At 38.4% G+C, this 21,177-nt stretch overlaps 1 protein-coding gene across 1 annotated transcript in view; it reads left to right on the top strand.

Moving 5' to 3' along the window:
- EIF2B3 (eukaryotic translation initiation factor 2B subunit gamma) overlaps positions 1-21,177 on the top strand; it is a 148,381-nt gene that overhangs the window by 1,171 nt on the left and 126,033 nt on the right. Inside the window, exons 2-3 of the mRNA XM_079698740.1 lie at positions 4,103-4,259; positions 10,897-11,042. Of these exons, the coding sequence (XP_079554866.1) occupies positions 4,112-4,259; positions 10,897-11,042 (294 nt within the window). The 5' untranslated portion in view covers positions 4,103-4,111. The remainder of the gene's footprint in view (positions 1-4,102; positions 4,260-10,896; positions 11,043-21,177) is intronic.

Below are 21,177 nucleotides of genomic sequence, written 5' to 3'. Positions count from 1 at the left end.
TATCAAACACATAATGCTTGTCATGGGATTGACATTATTATGTGTGCTTTACATAGATTAACTCATTTAATATTTATAAATCTCTGTGAATTAGAAACTGTAATTATTCTCATCTTAGAAAATTAAGAAGACTGAGGTGAAGTTATGTAGCTTGCCCTGGATCACACAGCTAATTCATGGTAGAACTAGAATTCAGACCCAGGCAGTCTAGCTTGAGGGCCTGTGAACTTAACCACCAGTCTCCCTTCTAGAAACTGAGGACGCTGAGAGTTTTAAATGTCAGGCCCCTTGTTACCTCACCTGTGAGTGGCAGAACCAGAACTCAGACTCAGGTCTTTTGACCCTTAAGGGTCCAGAGCTCTTTTCAACATAACATCAGATGTTATGGGAGTTATACAGTGCCAGATTGAAGTTAAATTCCAATCTTGAGGCAGTGCCTGCTGGAATTGAAATTACCACATCTTTAAGTTGTGGATGTTGTGCAAGAGCCTTCACTTTGTGCTTGGGTGTATAGGGTGTGAGTGTTGTAGATTAGATACTGACGTGAGGAGCACAGGACTGATCACAATTATGGTAAAGGTGCAACATTATTTGCCAGTTTGGTGCTAAATAATTTTTTTTTCTAAACATTGAATTTCACACTTGTTTTTAAAAGGTTACATCATTGGTTGTAAGTCAAAGAGTACTTTTATTTTAAATCAATAAGGATTTGTGATTTTTTTAACGTCTTTATCTGAGTATAATTGCTTTACAATGGTGTGTTAGTTTCTGCTGTATAACAAAGTGAATCAGCTATACATATACATATATCCCCATATTCCTCCCTCTTATATCTCCCTCTCACCCTCCCTATCCCACCCCTCTAGGTGGACACAAAGCACCGAGCTGATCTCCTTGTGCTATGCAGTTGCTTCCCACTAGCTATCTATTTTACATTTGGTAGTGTATATAGTCCATGCCACTCTCTCACTTCGTCCCAGCTTACCCTTCCTCCTCCCCGTGTCAACTACATTCTCTGCATCTGTGTGTTTATTCCTGTCCTGCCCCTAGGTTCTTTAGAACCTTTTTTTAAAGCTTCTATATATATGTGTTAGCATACGGTATTTGTTTTTCTCTTTCTGACTTACTTCACTCTGTATGACAGACTCTAGGTCCATCCACCTCACTACAAATAACTCAATTTCATTTCTTTTTATGGCTGAGTAATATTCCACTGTATATATGTGCCACATCTTCTTTATCCATTCATCTGTCGATGGACACTTAGGTTGCTTCCATGTCCTGGCTATTGTAGGTAGAGCTGCAATGAACATTGTGGTGCATGACTCTTTTTGAATGATGGTTTTCTCAAGATATATGCCCAGTAGTGGGATTGCTGGGTCGTATGGTAGTTCTATTTTTAGTTTTTTAAGGAACCTCCGTACTGTTCTCCATAGTGGCTGTATCAATTTACATTCCCACCAACAGTGCAAAGAGGGTACCCTTTTCTTCACACCCTCTCCAGCATTTACTGTTTGTAGATTTTTTGATGATGGCCATTCTGACTGGTGTGAGGTGATATCTCATTAGAGTTTTGATTTGCATTTCTCTGATGATTAGTGATGTTGAGCATCCTTTCATGTGTTTGTTGGCAATCTGTATATCTTCTTTGGAGAAATGTCTGTTTAGGTCTTCTGCCCATTTTTGGATTGGGTTGTTTCTTTTTTTGATATTGAGCTGCATGAGCTGCTTGTATATTTTGGAGATTAATCCTTTGTCAGTTTCTTCATTTGCAAATATTTTCTCCCATTCTGAGGGTTGTCTTTTCGTCTATTTTATGGTTTCCTTTGCTGTGCAAAAGCTTTTAAGTTTCATTAGGTCCCATTTGTTTATTTTTGTTTCTATTTCCACTTCTCTAGGAGGTGGGTCAAAAAGGATCTTGCTGTGATTTATGTCATAGAGTGTTCTGCCTATATTTTCCTCTAAGAGTTTGATAGTGTCTGGCCTTACATTTAGGTCTTTAATCCATTTTGAGTTTATTTTTGTGTATGGTGTTAGGGAGTGTTCTAATTTCATTCTTCTACATGTAGCTGTCCAGTCCCCCAGCACCACTTATTGAAGAGGCTGTCTTTTCTCCACTGTATATTCTTGCCTCCTTTATCAAAAATAAGATGACCATATGTGCGTGGGTTTATCTCTGGGCTTTCTATGCTGTTCCATTGATCTATATTTCTGTTTTTGTGCCAGTACCATACTGTCTTCATTACTGTAGGTTTGTAGTATAGTCTGAAGTCAGGGAGCCTGATTCCTCCAGCTCCGTTTTTCTTTCTCAAGATTGCTTTGGCTATTCGGGATCTTTTGTGTTTCCATACAAATTGTGAAATATTTTCTTCTAGTTCTGTGAAAAATGCCATTGGTAGTTAGATAGGGATTGCATTGAATCTGTATGTTGCTTTGGGTAGTATAGTCATTTTCACAATGTTGATTCTTCTAATCCAAGAACATGGTATATCTCTCCATCTGTTTGTATCATCTTTAATTTCTTTCATCAGTGTCTTATAGTCTTCTGCATACAGGTCTTACTTTTCCTTAGGTAGGTTTATTCCTAGGTATTTTATTCTTTTTGTTGTAATGGTAAATGGGAGTGTTTCCTTAATTTCTCTTTCAGCTTTTTCATCATTTGTGTATAGAAATGCAAGAGATTTCTTTGCATTAATTTTCTATCCTGCTACTTTACCAAATTTATTGATTAGCTCTAGTAGTTTTCTGGTAGCATCTTTAGGATTCTCTATGTATAGCGTCATGTCATCTGCAAACAGTGACAGTTTTACTTCTTCTTTTCCGAGTTGGATTCCTTTTATTTCTTTTTCTTCTCTGATTGCTGTGGCTAAAATTTCCAAAACTATGTTGAATAATAGTGGTGAGAGTGGGCAATCGTGTCTTGTTCCTGATCTTAGTGGAAATGATTTCAGTTTCTCACCATTAAGGATGATGTTGGCTGTGGGTTTGTCATATACGGCCTTTATTATGTTGAGGTAAGTTCCCTCTATGCCTACTTTCTGGAGGGTTTTTATCATAAATGGGTGTTGAATTTTGTCAAAAGCTTTTTCTGTATCTATTGATATGATCATATGGTTTTTCTCCTTTAATTTGTTAATATGGCTTATCACATTCATTGATTTGCGTATACTGAAGAATCCTTGCATTCCTGAGATAAACCCCACTTGATCATGGTGTATGATCCTTTTAATGTGCTGTTGGATTCTGTTTGCTAGTATTTTGTTGAGGTTTTGATTTATGATCTTTTATTGTGCCTCTCTTCTGTGGTAGCTGCTGTAAAGAGATTTTTTTGAATGTCAGACAGGTTCATTTATTACCTTGAGTGTGAAAAAAAAAGGAGTTAATTTGATTTGTCTCTGCAATTGGGCTCTGCAAATCTAGGTTAAGATACAAGCCTACCTTTGTGTTTATAGTGATGTCTTTCTAGTTGGGGGTAATGAGAAAATGGGGGCAAATGACTGGATTATTAGAAGAATCTTAACTCATTTCACACTTCTCAGAGATCTAATGTGCTTGTATTTGTGCTGTTAATTCTAGTCAGAAGTTTAAAATTTTTTTCAAGGAATATGAACTCACATATCAGAAGCCAACTTGGTAAACTCCTACTCCTTTAAGAGTCAGCTCAAGCATTACTTTTCTGTAAAACCTTCCATCTTTTCTAGGAAGACTTAGGTGTTACCGTCACTATACATGCCTACTGCATCTTAGCTGTATCCCTGCCATGGCATTAATGATAATATATTGTAATTTACTCTATTTGTCTTCACTTAATTGTGAGCAACTCAAGAACCAGGGCCAGATTTTTTTTTTTTCTTAATTCATATCCCTCCTCCAGCCCATCTCCCCAGGCTGGAGCTGAGAGTATATATCCGTGAGTAAGAGAATAGGGTAAATGTGATGTTTAGACTGCAGCTAAGGAGTCTTTCTTATTCTGGTTATTGGAGTTGGAAATGATGTATTTGTCATAAGTGGATATCAATAACCTAACTAAAAATAGGATTAATACTGTATGTGCTTTGATTTTTGTTACTTCTTTTTCTCTTGTTTTTCTCTGTGATTGCAGTTTGTAAAAATGGAATTTCAAGCAGTAGTGATGGCAGTTGGAGGGGGATCTCGGATGACAGACCTGACTTCCGGTATTCCCAAACCTCTGCTTCCAGTTGGGAACAAACCTTTAATTTGGTACCCATTGAATCTACTTGAACGTGTTGGATTTGAAGGTGAGTTATGGCAATGAGATGTATTCATAAAACTTTTAGGGTGTTTGATCCCAGTGATTTGTCAGTTTTATGAGGGTGAGACAGGACAAATGGAAGAAGACTAGGACTCAATGTTGGCTGGAGACTGGCCTCTTTAAATTAGGAACTCAGGAGTACTCTATTGCTGTGTGAAAAATGTTGAGAAGATAGTGCTAAGTGTTACTTTTTTAGAGCTAGTCTCCACAGTGATCTAAGATGAACCCTGGAAGGATGTCAGAACATGATATGAGGAATACAAGTGCCTCATAGTCAGTACTTACTGAGAACCTGTATGTGCCAGGTAATATATTAAGCACTAGGGTACAGAATTGAAAATATTAACTCAGACCCTCATTTCTAGAACCTTAAAGTCTATTGGAAAGATACACATGTAAACAGATTATCGTTGTGTAATGTGATAAATGTTATAACAGAGGCACATTATAAGTGCTTGTTATAAGGAAGTTGCTGTTTCTACTTGAGGGATTCAGAGAAGGCTTACAGAGTAGCTGACCCTTGAATTGAGTCTTGAAAAATAGATTACCAGGCCTACCAGTGTGGAGAGAGCATTCCATACAGAAGTAATAATGTATGCAGAGATAGAGTCATGATCAACACAGCATGTTCTGGCAGCTACTTTTCATTTTATTTGGCTGTAATATCAAGTGTAAGGGGGGAGGAGTAGATGTAATGAGAGAAATAAACAAGGATCATGCTATGAAGGGCCTTGTATTGCATGCTGATGAATTTAGATTTTTTTCCTGAAAGCAGTGGGGAACCAGTGAAAGGCTTAAACCGAGGTTTAATATGGTTAAATTAGTGTTTTAACTATTCTAAGTCCTTTGCATCTTTATATAAATTTTAGAATCAGCTTATCAGTTTCTACAAATAGGGTTGCTTTGATTTTGATTGAGATTGAATTGAATCCATAGATTGGTAGGAAGAGAATTCACAGCGTAATAATATTGAGTCTTCTGATCCAGGAGCATGGTATATCTCTCCATTTATTTAGGTCTTTTGTAATTTCTCTCAACAGTGTTTTATAGTTTTTGGTGTATAGGACTTACACATATTTTGTTAGATTTATTTCTAAGTAGTTGATGTTTTTGATGTCATCATAAATGGTAATTATTCCAGTTTCCAGAAGTTTGTTGCTAGTACACAAAAATACAATTTCTTTATGCTGACCTTGCATCCTGTAACTTTGCTAAATACACTTATTATTAATTCTTGTAGCTTCTTGTAGATTCCTTAGGATTTTCTACAGTTTGACCTTTATAGGTCAAACTGTAGACATTGACATTTATAGAACATTGACATTTATAGACATTCCACCCAGTAAAGGAGAATGCACATCCTTTTCAAGTGCTAAGAACCTTTACCAAAATTGACCATATTTTTTTTTTTTTTTTTTTTGCGATACGCGGGCCTCTCACTGTTGTGGCCTCTCCCGTTGCGGAGCACAGGCTCCGGACGCGCAGGCTCAGCGGCCATGGCTCACGGGCCCAGCCGCTCCGCGGCATGTGGGATCTTCCCGGACCGGGGCACGAACCCGTGTCCCCTGCATCGGCAGGCGGACTCTCAACCACTGCGCCACCAGGGAAGCCCCAAAATTGACCATATTTTTAAAAATAAAACATGTCTCAATAAATTTATAAAGATTAAAATCATACAAAATATATTCTCTGACCACAGTAGAGTTAAATTAGAAATCAATAACAGAGAGGTATCAAGAGAATCCCTAAGTATTTGGAAATTAAACCACATATTTCTACATAACCCAAAGAAGAAACCACAAGGGAAATTTAAAAAAAATTTTTTATTGTAGTATAGTTGATTTACAATGTGTGTTAGTTTCAGGTGTACAGCAAAGTGAATCAGTTATACATATATCCACTCTTTTTTTTAGATTCTTTTCCCGTATAGGCCATTATAGAGAATTGAGGAGTTCCCTGTGTTATACAGTAGGTTCTTATTAGTTATCTATTTTATATATAGTAGTGTGTCTATGTCAAACCCAATCTCCCAATTTTACCCCCCCATCCCCTTGGTTTTCTACATCTGTGACTCTGCTTCTGTTTCATAACTAAGTTCATTTGTACCCTTTTTTTAGATTCCACATATAAGCGATATCATATGATATTTGTCTTTCTGTGTCTGACTTCACTCAGTATGACAATCTCTAGGTCCATCCATGTTGCTGCAAATGGCATTATTTTGTTCTTTTTTATGGCTGAGTAATATTCCATTGTATATATGTACCACATCTTCTTTATCCATTCCTCTGTTGATGGACATTTAGGTTGCTTCCATGTCCTGGCTGTTGTACACAGTGCTGCAGTGAACATTGGGGTGCATGTACCTTTTCAAATTATTGTTTTCTCTGAGTATATGCCTAGGAGTGGGATTGCTGGGTCATATAATAGTTCTATTTTTAGTTTTTTAGGGAACTTCCATACTGTTCTCCATAGTGGCTGTATCAATTTACATTCCCATCACCAGTGTAGGAGGGTTCCCTTTTCTCCACACCCTCTCCAGCATCTATTGTTTGTAGATTTTTTTTTTTAATTTTTTAAAAATTTAATTAATTAATTAATTAATTTATGGCTGTGTTGGGTCTTCGTTTCTGTGCGAGGGCTTTTTCTAGTTATGGCAAGCAGGGGCCACTGTTCATCGTGGTGCGCGGGCCTCTCACTATCGCGGCCTCTCTTGTTGCGAAGCACAGGCTCCAGACGCGCAGGCTCAGTAATTGTGGCTCACGGGCCTAATTGCTCTGCAGCATGTGGGATCCTCCCAGACCAGGGCTTCAACCCGTGTCCCCTGCATTGGCAGGCAGATTCTCAACCACTGCACCACCAGGGAAGCCCTAGATTTTTTGATGATGGCCATTCTGACCAGCATGTGGTGATACCTCATTGTAGTTTTGATTTGCATTTCTCTAATAATTAGTGATGTTGAGCATCTTTTCATGTGCTTTTTGGCCATCTGACCAGAAGGGAAATTAGAAAATATTTTGAACTTACTGAAAATGAAAATCCAGTGTATTAAAATTTGAGGGATATAGCTAAAGCAATGATTAGAGAAAATTTTTTAGCATTAAGCACTCTGTTAGAAAAGAAAAAAATGTCTCAAATTATCATCTAAGCTTCTACTTTGACAAGCTGGAAAAAGAGCAAATGAAACCCAAATAAGAAGAAAGAAGGAGATAAAAATAATAAGAGCAGAAATAAATGAAATAGAAACCAAAAGTGTTAGAGAAAATCAGTAAAACCAGAAGATGGGGGGTTTTTTGAAAAAAATCAATAAAATTATTAAATCTTTAGTTAGACTGATCAGAAAAAGGAGAGAAAACACAAATTACTAATAACAGGAATGAGAGAGGGGACATCACTACAGATCCTATAGACATTAAAAAGATAATGAGCAGGGGAGTTACCTGGTGGTCTAATGGTTAGGATTTGGTGCTTTCACTGCTGTGGCCCAGGTTCAATCCCTGGTCTGGGAACTGAGATCCCACAGCCATGCAGTGCAGCCAAAAAAACAAACAAAAAAGATAATAAGTAAATATTGTGAACAACTTTATGGTGATAAATTTGACAACTCAGATTTTTTTAAAAATTGCTTTGGAAGCTTCATGAAGGATCAGTGTGGAGGAGTTAAGACTATAAGCAGGGAGATGAATTAGGAGATTGTTACAAAAGTCCACACTAGCAATGAAGAGGGTCTGAGCTAAAGCATTAGCACTAAGGATGGAGAAGAAGGACCATCTGAAAAAGTTGTTGATTAATGGGGATGGGTAGCAGAAAGAATGGGAAGAGTTCCTTCTACTTTTTGCTTGGGTAACTGGGTGGATGGTGATGCCAATAATAGGAAAGGGAATATGGGACAAGGAACAGGTTTTTTGTTTTTTTGTTTTTCATTTCAGGTGACTTTTATTTTTTTAAATTAATTTTTATTGGAATATAGTTGCTTTACAATGTTGTGTTAGTTTCTGCTGTACAGCAAAGTGAATCAGCTGTATGTATACATATATCCCCTCTTTTTTTGGATTTCCTTCCCATTTAGGTCACCACAGAGCACTGAGTAGAGTTCCCTGTGCTATACAGTAGGTTCTCATTAGTTTTCTATTTTATGCATAGTAGTGTATGTATGTCAATCCCAATTTCCCAATTCATCCCACCCCCACTTCCCCCCTTGGTATCCATACGTTTGTTCTCTACATCTGTGTCTCTATTTCTGCTTTACGCGTAAGTTCATCTGTATCATTTTTCTAGATTCCACATATAAGCGATATTATACGACATTTGTTTTTCTCTTTCTGACTTACTTCACTCTATATGACAGTCTCTAGGTCTATCCACGTCTCTGCAAATGGCACAATTTCGTTCCTATTTATGGCTGAGTAATATTCCATTGTATGTATGTACCACATCTTCTTTATCCATTCCTCTGTTGATAGACATTTAGGTTGCTTCCCAAGGAACAGGTTTGAGTGAAGACAATGAGTTTGGCTTTGGCCACAATGAGTTTGAGGTGTCCTATAGTTAGATATAGCAAATCAGAATACCAGATGGAAGTGGTGCCAGATCCTGGGCCCCAGAGTTGTGATCCAGTGTTTATTCCACTCATACCTTCTTGAGACAGACCCATGAACACTTCTTTGCAGTAGTCTGTATGACACTGACGTTAAGAGATGTGTTTTATTTTTTTAACTAAACATTTTTTAAAATATTTATTTTAATAAAATAAAATAAAAATAGTTATTCGGTTGTGCTGGGTCTTAGTTGTGGCTCACAGGCTCCTTAGTTGTGGCATGCGAATGTGAACTCTTAGTTGCGGCATGCATGTGGGATCTAGTTCCCTGATCAGTAGTGGAACCTGGGGCCCCTGCATTGGGAGCGTGGAGTCTTAACCACTGAGCCACCAGGGAAGTCCCAAAGAGATGTGTTTTAGAAAAGATTTTCTTTTTAGATCTCAGTCTCACAGGTGAAGGACACATCTTAATACACTTTTAAATATACTACTTCCCTTTATTAAGTTCTTATGGATTTGTCATTTATAACTTTTTTTTTCTTTTTACTTTTGCTATATATCTTTATTTATGCTTGGTGATGGCCTTTTGTGGTATATAGAAAATTCCTTCTCAGTGAGGCTCAATCAGAATTTGGAGAATGTCTCCTAAACATTGGATTCTTTAGTTGAACAGTAAACTCTATGTTCACTCTGTTCATATTGTTTGTGATTTTAGGGAAGTTAACAGGGCCCTGCTTAGCATTAGTCTCTCTCCATACAGAAGAGTCCTGGTCCAATTATGAGACTGACTGTCCCGTATTTATAGTTACTCCCTTCACTCTACCTAAAATGTCCTCTCCAACCTATGGAAGTGTCACCTTCTCTTTGAAATCACAAAGAGTTTAAATCACAAACAGTTTTAATCAGAGCATAATCATCCTCTATGCTTTCATCACACTTTGTTTTTCTATCTCAGTACCTCTCAAGGCCTGCTTTATGCTGTAGTTAGTGGCATGGGAGACTGATCTCCCTGAGAGCAGGTACTGTGTCTAATTCATCTTTGTAACATCAGCATTTTATGTACAGTATGTACTAAAGAAATTTTTGTTGGACTTGAATTCATCATGGCCTGCCTCAGAGGCGATCCCTTCCATGAAGCCTTCCTTAATCATTTCCATGTCTGATTTTTCCATGTTACATTTCTTAAGAATAGGGACCATGTTTAGTTCATTTCTGAATTCTCAGTGCCTATTTATCCTTTATATATTAAATGTATTTGTACTTATTGGTTGAATGAGTGAGTTAGTGACTGAAAGAAAGCCAAATGGGGAAAGGAAGAAAGAGAGAAGGAAAGAAGAAAGGTTAAATGATTTGAAAAAGAAAGAGGAAGAAAGAAGGGAAGAAAATAGAAAAGAGAATGATTATAGTGAAAGGGAGAGATAATTTAGCACTATCATGGAACAAGTAGTGGAAATTGTTATACTTTAGAGATGCTAAAATCTGATCTTCAGATATCAGCAACACATGTTATATTGCAGTGGATTACATTACCCTGCCAAAGATCCATGACAAAACCCCAAGTTTTCTGTCATTAATTGATAGCTACATGGATAAGGTGAAGGCATCTATTACATGGAAACTGCCTGTTACTGGGTTCATTGTGATCCTCAGTGAAGCACTAACGGCTGTCTGATGGAGAGTGGTGATAGCTCTTTCTTTGGAGTTAATGAAGAGTTAAAATGTGATCCTATTTGTATATGCTTTGATAAATGCTCTTCTAAATTCTTTACATCAGGAAGAAGTGGTGTGTAATGTATTAGTTAAAGTGTGGGCTCTAATCATACAGACGCGAGTTTTATCTTAGATCTCGTTTACTAGTTTTAGTACCCTGAACATTTCTTTTACTCCAAGTTTTCTCATTTGTAAAATGAGATTGCTGTAAGAATTAGCTGAGAGAATGCACATAAAATACTTTGAAAAGTCTCAATAATATTAGCTGTTATTACTAAATCTAGAAACAGACCAAATCTAATTGAAAAAGTGTAACCATTGTCTAAATGAATGAGAGTTTTTGCATTTTTCCTTCTTTTTTTCTTTCATGCTATAGAAGTCATTGTCATTACAACCAGGGATGTCCAAAAGGCTCTATGTGCAGACTTCAAGATGAAAATGAAGCTAGATATTGTGTGTATTCCTGATGAAGCTGACATGGGAACTGCAGATTCTCTGCGCCACATATATCAGAAACTTAAGGTGAAAAACTATTTCTTGATTTTTATTGTTCATTGAAGATAAATATCATCTGTGTGTTTCTGTATGTTTTCCCAATGCATTGCAGTTTACAGTGCTTTTTGTTCTTAATATTTTATTTTTTATTTTGTTTTATTTATTTATTTATTTTGGCTCCGTTGGGTCTTTGCTGCTGCGCGCAGGCTTTTCTCTAGTTGTGGTGAGCGAGGTCTACTCTTCGTTGCGGTGCGAGGGCTTTTCATTGCAGTGGCTTCTCTTGTTGCGGAGCGTGGGCTTTAGGCATGTGGGCTCAGTAGCTGTGGCCCTTGGGCTCTAGAGCGCAGGCTCAGTAGTTGTGGTGCACGGGCTTAGTTGCTCCGCGGCATGTGGGATCTTCCAGAACTGGGGATCTAACCCATGTCCCCTGTCTTGGCAGGTGGATTCTTAACCACTGCACCGCCAGGGAACTCCCTACAGTGTTTTTTAAAAAACATATTCTTGCATCACATACTTTCTTGCCCATGTTTCAACTGCTTTTCAGTTTGGTTACTAGTGAAGATTTAGACAGTTGTTACAGTCACTAGTTTCCAATATTTTTCAGTCATACTACATGTTTATAAAAAAGATATACTTCAAATATACTTCAAAAGATTCCATTTAGGGGCTTCCCTGGTGGCGCAGTGGTTGAGAGTCCGCCTGCCAATGCAGGGGACACGGGTTCGTGCCCTGGTCCGGGAGGATCCCACATGCCGTGGAGCGGCTGGGCCCGTGAGCCATGGCCGCTGAGCCTGCGCGTCCGGAGCCTGTGCTCCGCAATGGGAGAGGCCACAACAGTGAGAGGCCCGCGTACCGCAAAAAAAAAAAAAAAAAAAAGATTCCATTTATATAAAGTTCCTGAATAAGCAAAACTAATATATAGTAATAGAAATCAGACCAGTAGTTGACTCTGCAGATGAGAGATCAACTGGAAAGAAGTACGAAGAAACTTTCAAAAATTTCAGCTCCCCCACATGATAATATTTGAATATTCAGTCTCCTTTGATTAAGAAATTAACACGGGGGCTTCCCTGGTGGCGCAGTGGTTGAGAGTCCGCCTGCCGATGCAGGGGACACGGGTTCGTGCCCCGGTCTGGGAAGATCCCACATGCTGCGGAGCTGCTGGGCCCGTGAGCCATGGCCGCTGAGCCTGCGGGTCCGGAGCCTGTGCTCTGCAACGGGAGAGGCCACAGCAGTGAGAGGCCCGCGTACCACAAAAAAAAAAAAAAAAAAAAAAATTAACACGGGTCTATGGTTATGAGGGTACAGTCTCCCCAGTGGCCTGTGGCCCGTAAACTGAGAAAGATCCACTGTCAGTTGTTCTCAAATTGATGTCCTTTGGAAAAAATTCATTCTGTGTGACAATGTTGCTATCTTACTTGTGTTGGGGGGCAAAATTTCTCCTACTATTTCTAGTGACTGCAAACAGACGTATTATTATTTTCAACCTACCTATGCACTAAAGAACAAAAAATTAATGCAGATATGTACACGGCCTTTCCTTCCCTTTATTGGGGAATAATTTACACACAGTAGAATACACAGGTATTAATTATATAGTTCAATGAGTTTTGACAATTATATATACCCAGGTTATCATTATCCAAATCTAGAACATTTTCATCACCTCTCAAAGTTCCTTTGTGCTTTATTTTAGTCAATCCTGCACCTTTAGAGTCAACTGCTGTTCTGATTTCTATCACTATATATATATTTTTAAATTTATTTATCTTTATTATTTATTTTTTGTTAGCTGCGTTGGGTCTTCGTCCCTGTGGGCGGGCTCCTCATGGAGGTGGCTTCTCTTGCTGCGGAGCGCGGGCTCTAGACGTGCGGGCTCTAGAGCGCAGGCTCAGTAGTTGTGGTGCACGGGCTTAGTTGCTCCACAGCATGTGGGATCTTCCTGGACCGGGGATCAAACCCATGTCCCCTGCCTTGGCAGGCGGATTCTTAACCACTGCACCAACAGGGAAGCCCTATCACCATATATTAATTTTGCTTGTTCATGAACTAGGTATAAATGAAATCATATAATTTTATTCTGGTTTCTTTTGTTCAACATAATATTTTTCAAATTCATTCATATGATTGCAGGTATAACTAATTTGTTCTTGTTTATTGCTGAGTAGTATTCCATTGAATAAATATACCACTATTTACCCATTTTTCTGTTGATGGTCATTTGGATTGTTTCTAATTTTTAGATATTATGAATAAAGCAGTTATGAACATTGTTCTGCAGGTCTTTTTGTAAAAATATTATAGGTTATAGGGCTTACTTTATTGCAAACTGCCAAATAGTTTTCTAAGTGATTGTACATTTTACACTTCATCAGCAATGTATAAGAATTGCACTTGCCTCACATCTTCATCAACACTTGGTATTGTCAGTCTTTTTAATTTTAACCATTCTAGTGTGTGTTATGTACCACTATCTGATTGTGGGTTTTTTTTTAATAACTATGTTTATTCTTTTTTTAATGATATTTTGTTTATTTATTTATTTATTTATTTATTTTTGGCTGCGTTGGGTCTTCGTTGCTGCATGTAGGCTTTCTTTAGTGGCGGCGAGTGGGGGCTACTCTTTGTTGCAGTGCACGGGCTTCGCTTTGCTGTGGCTTCTCTTGTTGCAGAGCACGGACTTCAGTAGTTGTGGCATGTGGGCTCAGTAGTTGTGGTTCACGGGCTCTAGAGCGCAGGCTCAGTAGTTGTGGCGCAGGAGCTTAGTTGCTCTGTGGTATGTGGGATCTTCCTGGACCAGGGCTCGAACCCGAGTCCCCCGCATTGACAGGCGGATTCTTAACCACTGTGCCACCAAGGAAGCCCTCATTGTGGTTTTAATTTGCATTTCCTTGATAATAATGATACTGATCACCTTTTCATGTGATTATTAACCATTTGTATATCTTCATGGAATGTCTGTTCAAGGCATTTGCCTTTTTTTTGAGTTGTTTGCCTTGTTATTATTGATCATAGAAATTTTTATATATATTATAGATGCAAGCCTTTTGTCAGATATGTGTTGTGAATATTTTCTGCCAGTCTGTGGCTTGCCTTTTTACATTTTTAATGGTGACTTTGATGACCAGAAGTTTTAAATGTTGATGAAATCCAGATTACTGATTTTTTCTTTTATGGTTAGTACTTTTTGTGTCCTAAGAAATCTTTGCTTACCCCAAGCTTATAAAGATATTCTTTTGTATTTACTTCTAAAAGTAAAAGTATAAAGGTTTACTTTTTTCTGTATGGATATTCAGTTGTTCCAACATCATTTGTTAAAAAGACCTGCCTTTCCCCATTGAATTGCTCTGAAGCCTTAGTTGAAAATCAATTGACTGATTATGTGTGTGCTATTTCTTTTTTCTTTTTTTAGATTTATTTATATTTATTTATTTTTGGCTGCGTTTTTTGGTCTTCGTTGCGGTGTGTGAGCTTCTCATTGAGGTGGCTTCTCTTGTTGCAGAGCAGGGGCTCTAGGCAAGCAGGCTTCAGTAGTTGTGGCCCACAGGCTCAGTAGTTGTGGCTCGTGGGCTCTAGAACACAGGCTCAGTAGTTATGGTGCATGGGCTTAGTTGCTCTGCAGCATGTGAGATCTTCCCGGACTAGGGATTGAACTTGTGTCCCCTGCATTGGCAGGTGGATTCTTAATCACTCCGTCACCAGGGGAGTCCCTGTGTGTGCTGTTTCTGTTCTCTCTACTTTGTTCCATTGGTCTTTTTGTCTCTACTTCCCGTACCACATTTAATAAAGTCTTGATTATTTTTAACTTTATAAAGTAGTTCTAGAAATCAGGTACTATAAATCTCCCAACTTTGTTCCTTTTCCTGAAGATTGCCTTGGCTATTCTAGGTCCTTTGGATTTCCTTTTCCTTAAAATTGCCTTGGTTATTCTAGGTCCTTTGCATTTCCATATAAATTTTAGAATTAGTTTGCCAGTTTTTACAAAAAAAGCTTTCTGGGATTTTGATTGGAATTGCATTGAATCTGTAGGTCAATTTGGGGAGAATTGACATCTTCATATTGAATCTTCCAATCCTTGAATATCTGTTTATTTAGATTTTCTGTAATTTCTCTCAGTAATGTTTTTATAATTTTCAGTATAGAGGTTCTGAACATCTTTCAGTAATTTTATTCTTATTTCATTTCAATGTAATGATATTGTAACTAGTATTTTTTATTCTATTTTCTAATTGTTTATTGCTTGTATATAGCCATACAACTGTTTTTTTGCATATTGACCTTGTGCCCTATGACTTTCTTAAATTGTAGATTCTTTAGGATTTTCTATATACATCATCATGTTGCCTGCAAATAAAAACAGTATTATAATATATCTTCCTTTCTAATCTTAATGCCTTTTATTTCTTTTTATTGTCTTATTGCCCTGGCCAGGGCCTCCAGTACAATGTATATAGGCATTTCCTTTCACTTTTTGGCCTCCTTTTTGTCTTTCTCTGCTTCCGCTCAAGTAGGCTTTGGTGCTTCTGATTACAGTGGGGATTTCTAATACCATAATGTTGGGTGTGTTGCTTTCTTTAGTGCAACTGCTTATTTCTTTAGGGAAGATATGGGGAATTTCACTAGGGTCATGAGAACTCTGTTCTTTCACAGGGATAGACGCCAGGTTTACCAAGAAGCTAAGGGTGTTTAGTGGTCTTCCCAGGAGCTGTTTTAGTTACTGTCTAACAATTTAGTATGGAGGTATAAACTAAACTCTCTGCTCCCTAATCTATAAATCTTAGAAATGTTATTTTTGCCCTAGCCTAGAACTGGAGATCCTGGGAGTTTCATGCAAATAAGTTCCTATAACTCTTAGAGCCTTGAGAAATAATAGGGGCAACTATTTTTTTTTTTTTTTTTTTTTTTTTTTTTTTTTTTAATAGTGTTTATTTTTACTTGTTGACAGTTTGCTTTTATCTATTTATTTATTTTTGGCTGTGTTGGGTCTTCGTTTCTGTGCGAGGGCTTTCTCTAGTTGTGGAGAGCGGGGGCCACTCTTCATCGCGGTGCGCGGGCCTCTCACTATCGCGGCCTCTCCTGTTGCGGAGCACAGGCTCCAGACGCGCAGGCTCAGTAATTTTGGCTCACGGGCCCAGTTGCTCCGCGGCATGCGGGACCTTCCCAGACCGGGGCACGAACCCGTGTCCCCTGCATCGGCAGGCAGACTCTCAACCGCTGCGCCACCAGGGAAGCCCTAGGGGCAACTATTAATAAATAGGAGAGGGCATGAGATGAAGGGTAAAGTAACTGCCAAAAGGACATTTTACTCCCAAGTCACTACCTCTTCTTATGGTTTTGATCACTTACTTATTTTAGGGCTCTCCTTATACCTAGGATCAGAATCCTCATTAAGTCATTCTGCACAGTCTAATTTCTATTCCTCCCTTACCCCTTTGTTTTCACATCATTTACCCGGCATCCTTTATATACAGTCCTACCTCTGAGCTTTCTTCTCAAGCTGTGACTTTGGCTAGCAAGTCTCTGCTCTCTTTGCTATCTCCACTTGGTTTCTCCTATACCAATGGCACCTGAAATCCTGGCTTCACATCAGCTTGCATTCCAACCTGGAACAGAAGGCAGCAAAGCTAACCTGTGGAGAAACATAAATAGACGCCTGAATAGCCATTAAGAACAAAGTAAAACCTGAGCCAAAATTCAGAACCGTCTGATTGGGATCAACATGAGCTTGTAGGAAGCACAGTGGAAATACGTATAAACAGTTAAAAAAGTGAGACAGCCTGAGGAGGCAGTTTGTTAGTGTTTGCTGAGGGACGACAGGTATCTCCTTAAGGGAGAAAGTTGTACCCACAGGTTGTGCCATGGTTTAAAAGTAGTGCTACTTTGAGCCATTTATTTCTCTTCCCCTGTGCCCACAAAGCAGCTTCCTAAACATTTGGAGACTCTTTTTCAATAAGATTTTAGGTAAGATAAGAATATTCCCTTTGTGAGTTTCGAGTTTATTTGCTTTTGGTTCTTTTATCTTTACCTACTTCCTCCAGATTGAGTTCCCCAAATATAACTGTGAGGTTATCCCATGTGGCTTCTGCTTTGCTCAGAGAAAGACCACAGTAGTATATTCGCTTTATGTGGCTTCTTTGTTTAAAATATGTTTTATTGTTTTCGTTTATCATCTTTGTCATTTGCCTTGCATTTGCCAAATGTATTGCAGTCCTACTTGTATGTGGAAACTTCTGTTGTGCGTACTTATAGAATATTGGAGCTGGACATCATATCTGCTACGTTATGGTTTTTCAACATATTTCATTTGGTTTTATTCTTCTGGCACTGTTTTCTACTTCATTTTGCCTTATCTCATCCCACATTTTTGCTGATTTACTGGCTTTTCACTTTTTGTTTCAGCTGCCCAAACCTCTTTCCCTGACTTATCAAGAGAGATTATTGGCTCATTCATTCTCCCAGGCCCTGGGTGAGTGAGCTTCATTCTTATAACTGGTGCTGATAATATAAAAGTTCTTAGATTTTATATTTTCTTCATAATTGTGTTTCATATTTGCTGATGAATGATTCAGTCTTACCTATGTCTGAACTCATTCATTCGGCAAATATTTGTTCAGTCAACTAATAATAATGATTATAATTGTTATTTAAGGGGCTTCCCTGGTGGCGCAGTGGTTGAGAGTCCGCCTGCCGATGCCGGGGACAGGGATTCATGCCCCGGTCCGGGAAGATCCCACATGCCGCGGAGCGGCTAGGCCCGTGAGCCATGGCCGCTGAGCCTGCGCGTCCAGAGCCTGTGCTCCACAACGGGGAGAGGCCACAACAGTGAGAGGCCCGCGTACTGCAAAAAAAAAAAAAAAAAAAAAAAAATTGTTATTTATTAAATACCAATTGTGGACCAGTTATTTTTTTTAACTTTTTTTTTTTAATATGAAATGCTTCATGAATTTACATGTCATCCTTGTGCAGGGACCGTACTAATCTTCTCTGTTTCGATCCGATTTCAGTATATATGCTGCCAAAGCAAGCACTTTTTAAAACTTTTTATTATGGAAAATTTCAAACATGTACAAAAGTACATGGAACATTGCCTATGTATCTGTTACCCAGCTTCAACAGTTATCAACCCATGGCAAATCTTATTTCATCTGTATTCCCACCCAACTTGCTCTCTCTCATGTTCTTTTGAAGGAAATCTCAGACATCATGTTATTTCATCTGTAAATATTTCAGAACATTGCTATATGAGGGCTTTTTAAAAAATAAAAATAAAAGTATAATGCCATTATACCACCTAAAAAAAGAAATTAATAATTCATTAGTATCATCAAGTATCCAATCAGATATGAGTTTCTAGTTGCCTCATAAATAGAATTTTTAAATCTTTTTAGTGTGTTTATTTAAATCAGGAAGCAAATAAGGACTACACATTATAATTGATTAAAATATCTCTTTTAATATATAGATTTCCCCTCCATCTCTCTTTTTTCTTTTCCCCCCCTTATCATTTATATGTTGAAGGAACTGGGTATTTTTCTTGTAGAGTTTCCCACAGTCTGCATTTTGCTGATTGTGACCCTGTGGTGTCGTCTTTTTTTTTTTTAAATACATTTATTTATTTATTTATTTATTTATGGCTGCATTGGGTCTTTGTTGCTGCGCAGGGCTTTCTCTAGCTGCAGCGAGTGGGAGCGGCTCTTCGTTGGAGTGCACAGGCTTCTCATTGCGGTGGCTTCTCTTGTTGCAGAGCACGGGCTCTAGGTGCGTGGGCTTTAATAGTTGTGGCATGTGGGCTCAGTAGTTGTGGTGCATGGGCTTAGCTGCTCCAAGGCATGTGGGATCTTCCTGGACCAGGGCTCAAACCTGTGTCCCCTGCATTGGCAGGTGGATTCTTAACCACTGCGCCACCAGGGAAGCAGTGTGGTGTCATTTAAAAAGTACTCCTCTCTCTGTATTTTCTATAAATTGGTAGTTGGACCTAGATGCTAAATTAAATTCCAGTTTGAATTTTTTTGGCAAGATGCTTTTGTAGGTGGTGGTGTCTTCTATCTTGAGGCAAATCATTTTCTGATTGTCTTTTTTTGGTGTTAGCAGCTGTTAATGATCATTACCACCAGTCCCTAGTCCTTGCCTCTCTGGTCGTTTGGATGTCTGAAGCTTATTACTAGTAGATTCCTTAAGAAGTGGTCATGATATCAGTGCTCAACAGATTATCTGCAGCCTTTGTATTCATAAGCCAATTTATGGGGATATAATATCCTTGACTCACATTTTTTCCTTAAATATCTTAAACGAATTCTTTCATTATCTTCTATTGTAAAGTGTTGCTGTCAAAACAGTCCAAGTGAAAATCTGCTTTTCTTTCCCTTATGAGTGAATTGGTCCTTTTGTCTAGGCTCCCAAAGGAGTTTTTATTTTTCTTTAAAATCTTGTGGTTTTACTACATAATACGTCCCGTTGATGTTATGAATCATATTTTCTAGATATGTAGTATGTCCTTTCCCTGTGAAGTTTCTGCCTTTTTTATTACTTCAGAGAGGTTTTTTAGAATTACAGTTTTAGGCATTCGTTCTGTTACATTGCTTTGGTTTTAGTCTTTGGGACTCTTATGTGTATGCTGGATCTTTGTTGCTTATCTTCTCTTTCTGCTACTTTGCCTCAAATCCTTTTTATCTTAAAAATTTTTTTTTTTTTTAGGATTTTCTTCCTTTTTTACATTCTGTTTCCCTTAAGGCAGCGGTCCCCAATCTTTTTGGCACCAGGGACCAGTTTCGTGGAAGACAGTTTTTCCATGGACCAGGGGTGGGGGAGTGGGGGATGTGGTTTCAGGATGATTCAAGCGCATTACATTTATTGTGCACTTTATTTCTATTATTATTATTACATTGTGATATACAATGAAATAGTTATACAGCTCACCGTAATGCAGAATCATGGGAGCCCTGAGCTTATTTTCACTTGCCACTAACTGATAGGGTTTTTTTTTTTTTCCTTTTCTTTTCCATTGTGGTTTATTACAGGATATTGAGTATAATTCCCTGTGCTATACAGTAGGACCTTGTTATTATCTATTTTTTTAATAGATCTTTATTGGAGTATAGTTGCTTCACAATACTATGTTAGTTTCTGTCACACAACAAAGTGAATAAGCCATGTGTATACACATGTCCCCATATCCCCTCCCTCTTGCTCTCCCTCCCACCCTCCCTATCCCACCCTCCCTATCCCACCCCTTTAGGTGGTCACAAAGCACCGAGCTGATCTCCCTGTGCTATGTTGCTGCTTCCCACCAGCCAACTGTTTTACATTCGGTAGTGTATATATGTTGATGCTGCTCTCACTTTGCCCCAGCTTCGCCCTCCCACCCCATGTCCTCAAGTCCATTTTCTATGTCTACCTCTTTATTCCTGCCCTGCAACTAGGTTCAACTGGTAGGGTTTTGATATGAGTCTGCAAGCAATTGATTTATTATGGTCTCTGGGCAGTCAAACCTCTCTGCTAATGATAATCTGTATTTGCAGCCGCTCCCCAGTGCTCCCTAGCTTAGCATCACCGCTTCAGTTCCACCTCAGATCATCAGGCATTAGATTCTCATAAGGAGCACACAACCTAGATGCCTCGCATGCACAGTTCACAGTAGGGTTTATGCTCCTATGAGAATCTAATGCTGCTGCTGATCTGACAGGAGGTGGCACTCAGGTGGTAATGCGAGCAATGGGGAGCAGCTATAAATACAGATGAAGCTTCGCTCGCTCGCTTGCCCGCCCGCTGCTCACCTCCTGCTATGCGGCCTGGTCCTAACAGACCATGGACCAGGACTCCTGCCTTAAGGCATTAAGAACTGCGTTTTATTCATTCTTGTGTTCTTCCTAGTTTAGCTGTTATTTCTGAAATGTTTTTTTTCTTTTATTTCTAATTCATTCTTGAGTTCTGTCATTTCATTTCTAACTTTTCTAATTCAGATTTATGTTGTTCTTTCAATTTTCTGTCATTTTCTTATTTTAGATAATTTTGAAATCTTAGGCTATGAATTTAATCTGTCTTTTGAGCATGTCTTTCTGACATCTGCTTTTATGGTAGAAATGTTATTCTAACTTTTATTGTTATATTTTTCAACAATAACCTTGTATAGGATTTGACTGTAATCCTTTTCTATTACTAATTT

Source organism: Hyperoodon ampullatus, assembly GCF_949752795.1.
Source record: "Hyperoodon ampullatus genome assembly, chromosome: 2".
Classification (NCBI taxonomy): Eukaryota; Metazoa; Chordata; class Mammalia; order Artiodactyla; family Ziphiidae; genus Hyperoodon; species Hyperoodon ampullatus.
This window is presented reverse-complemented; position numbering and strand designations above follow the sequence as displayed.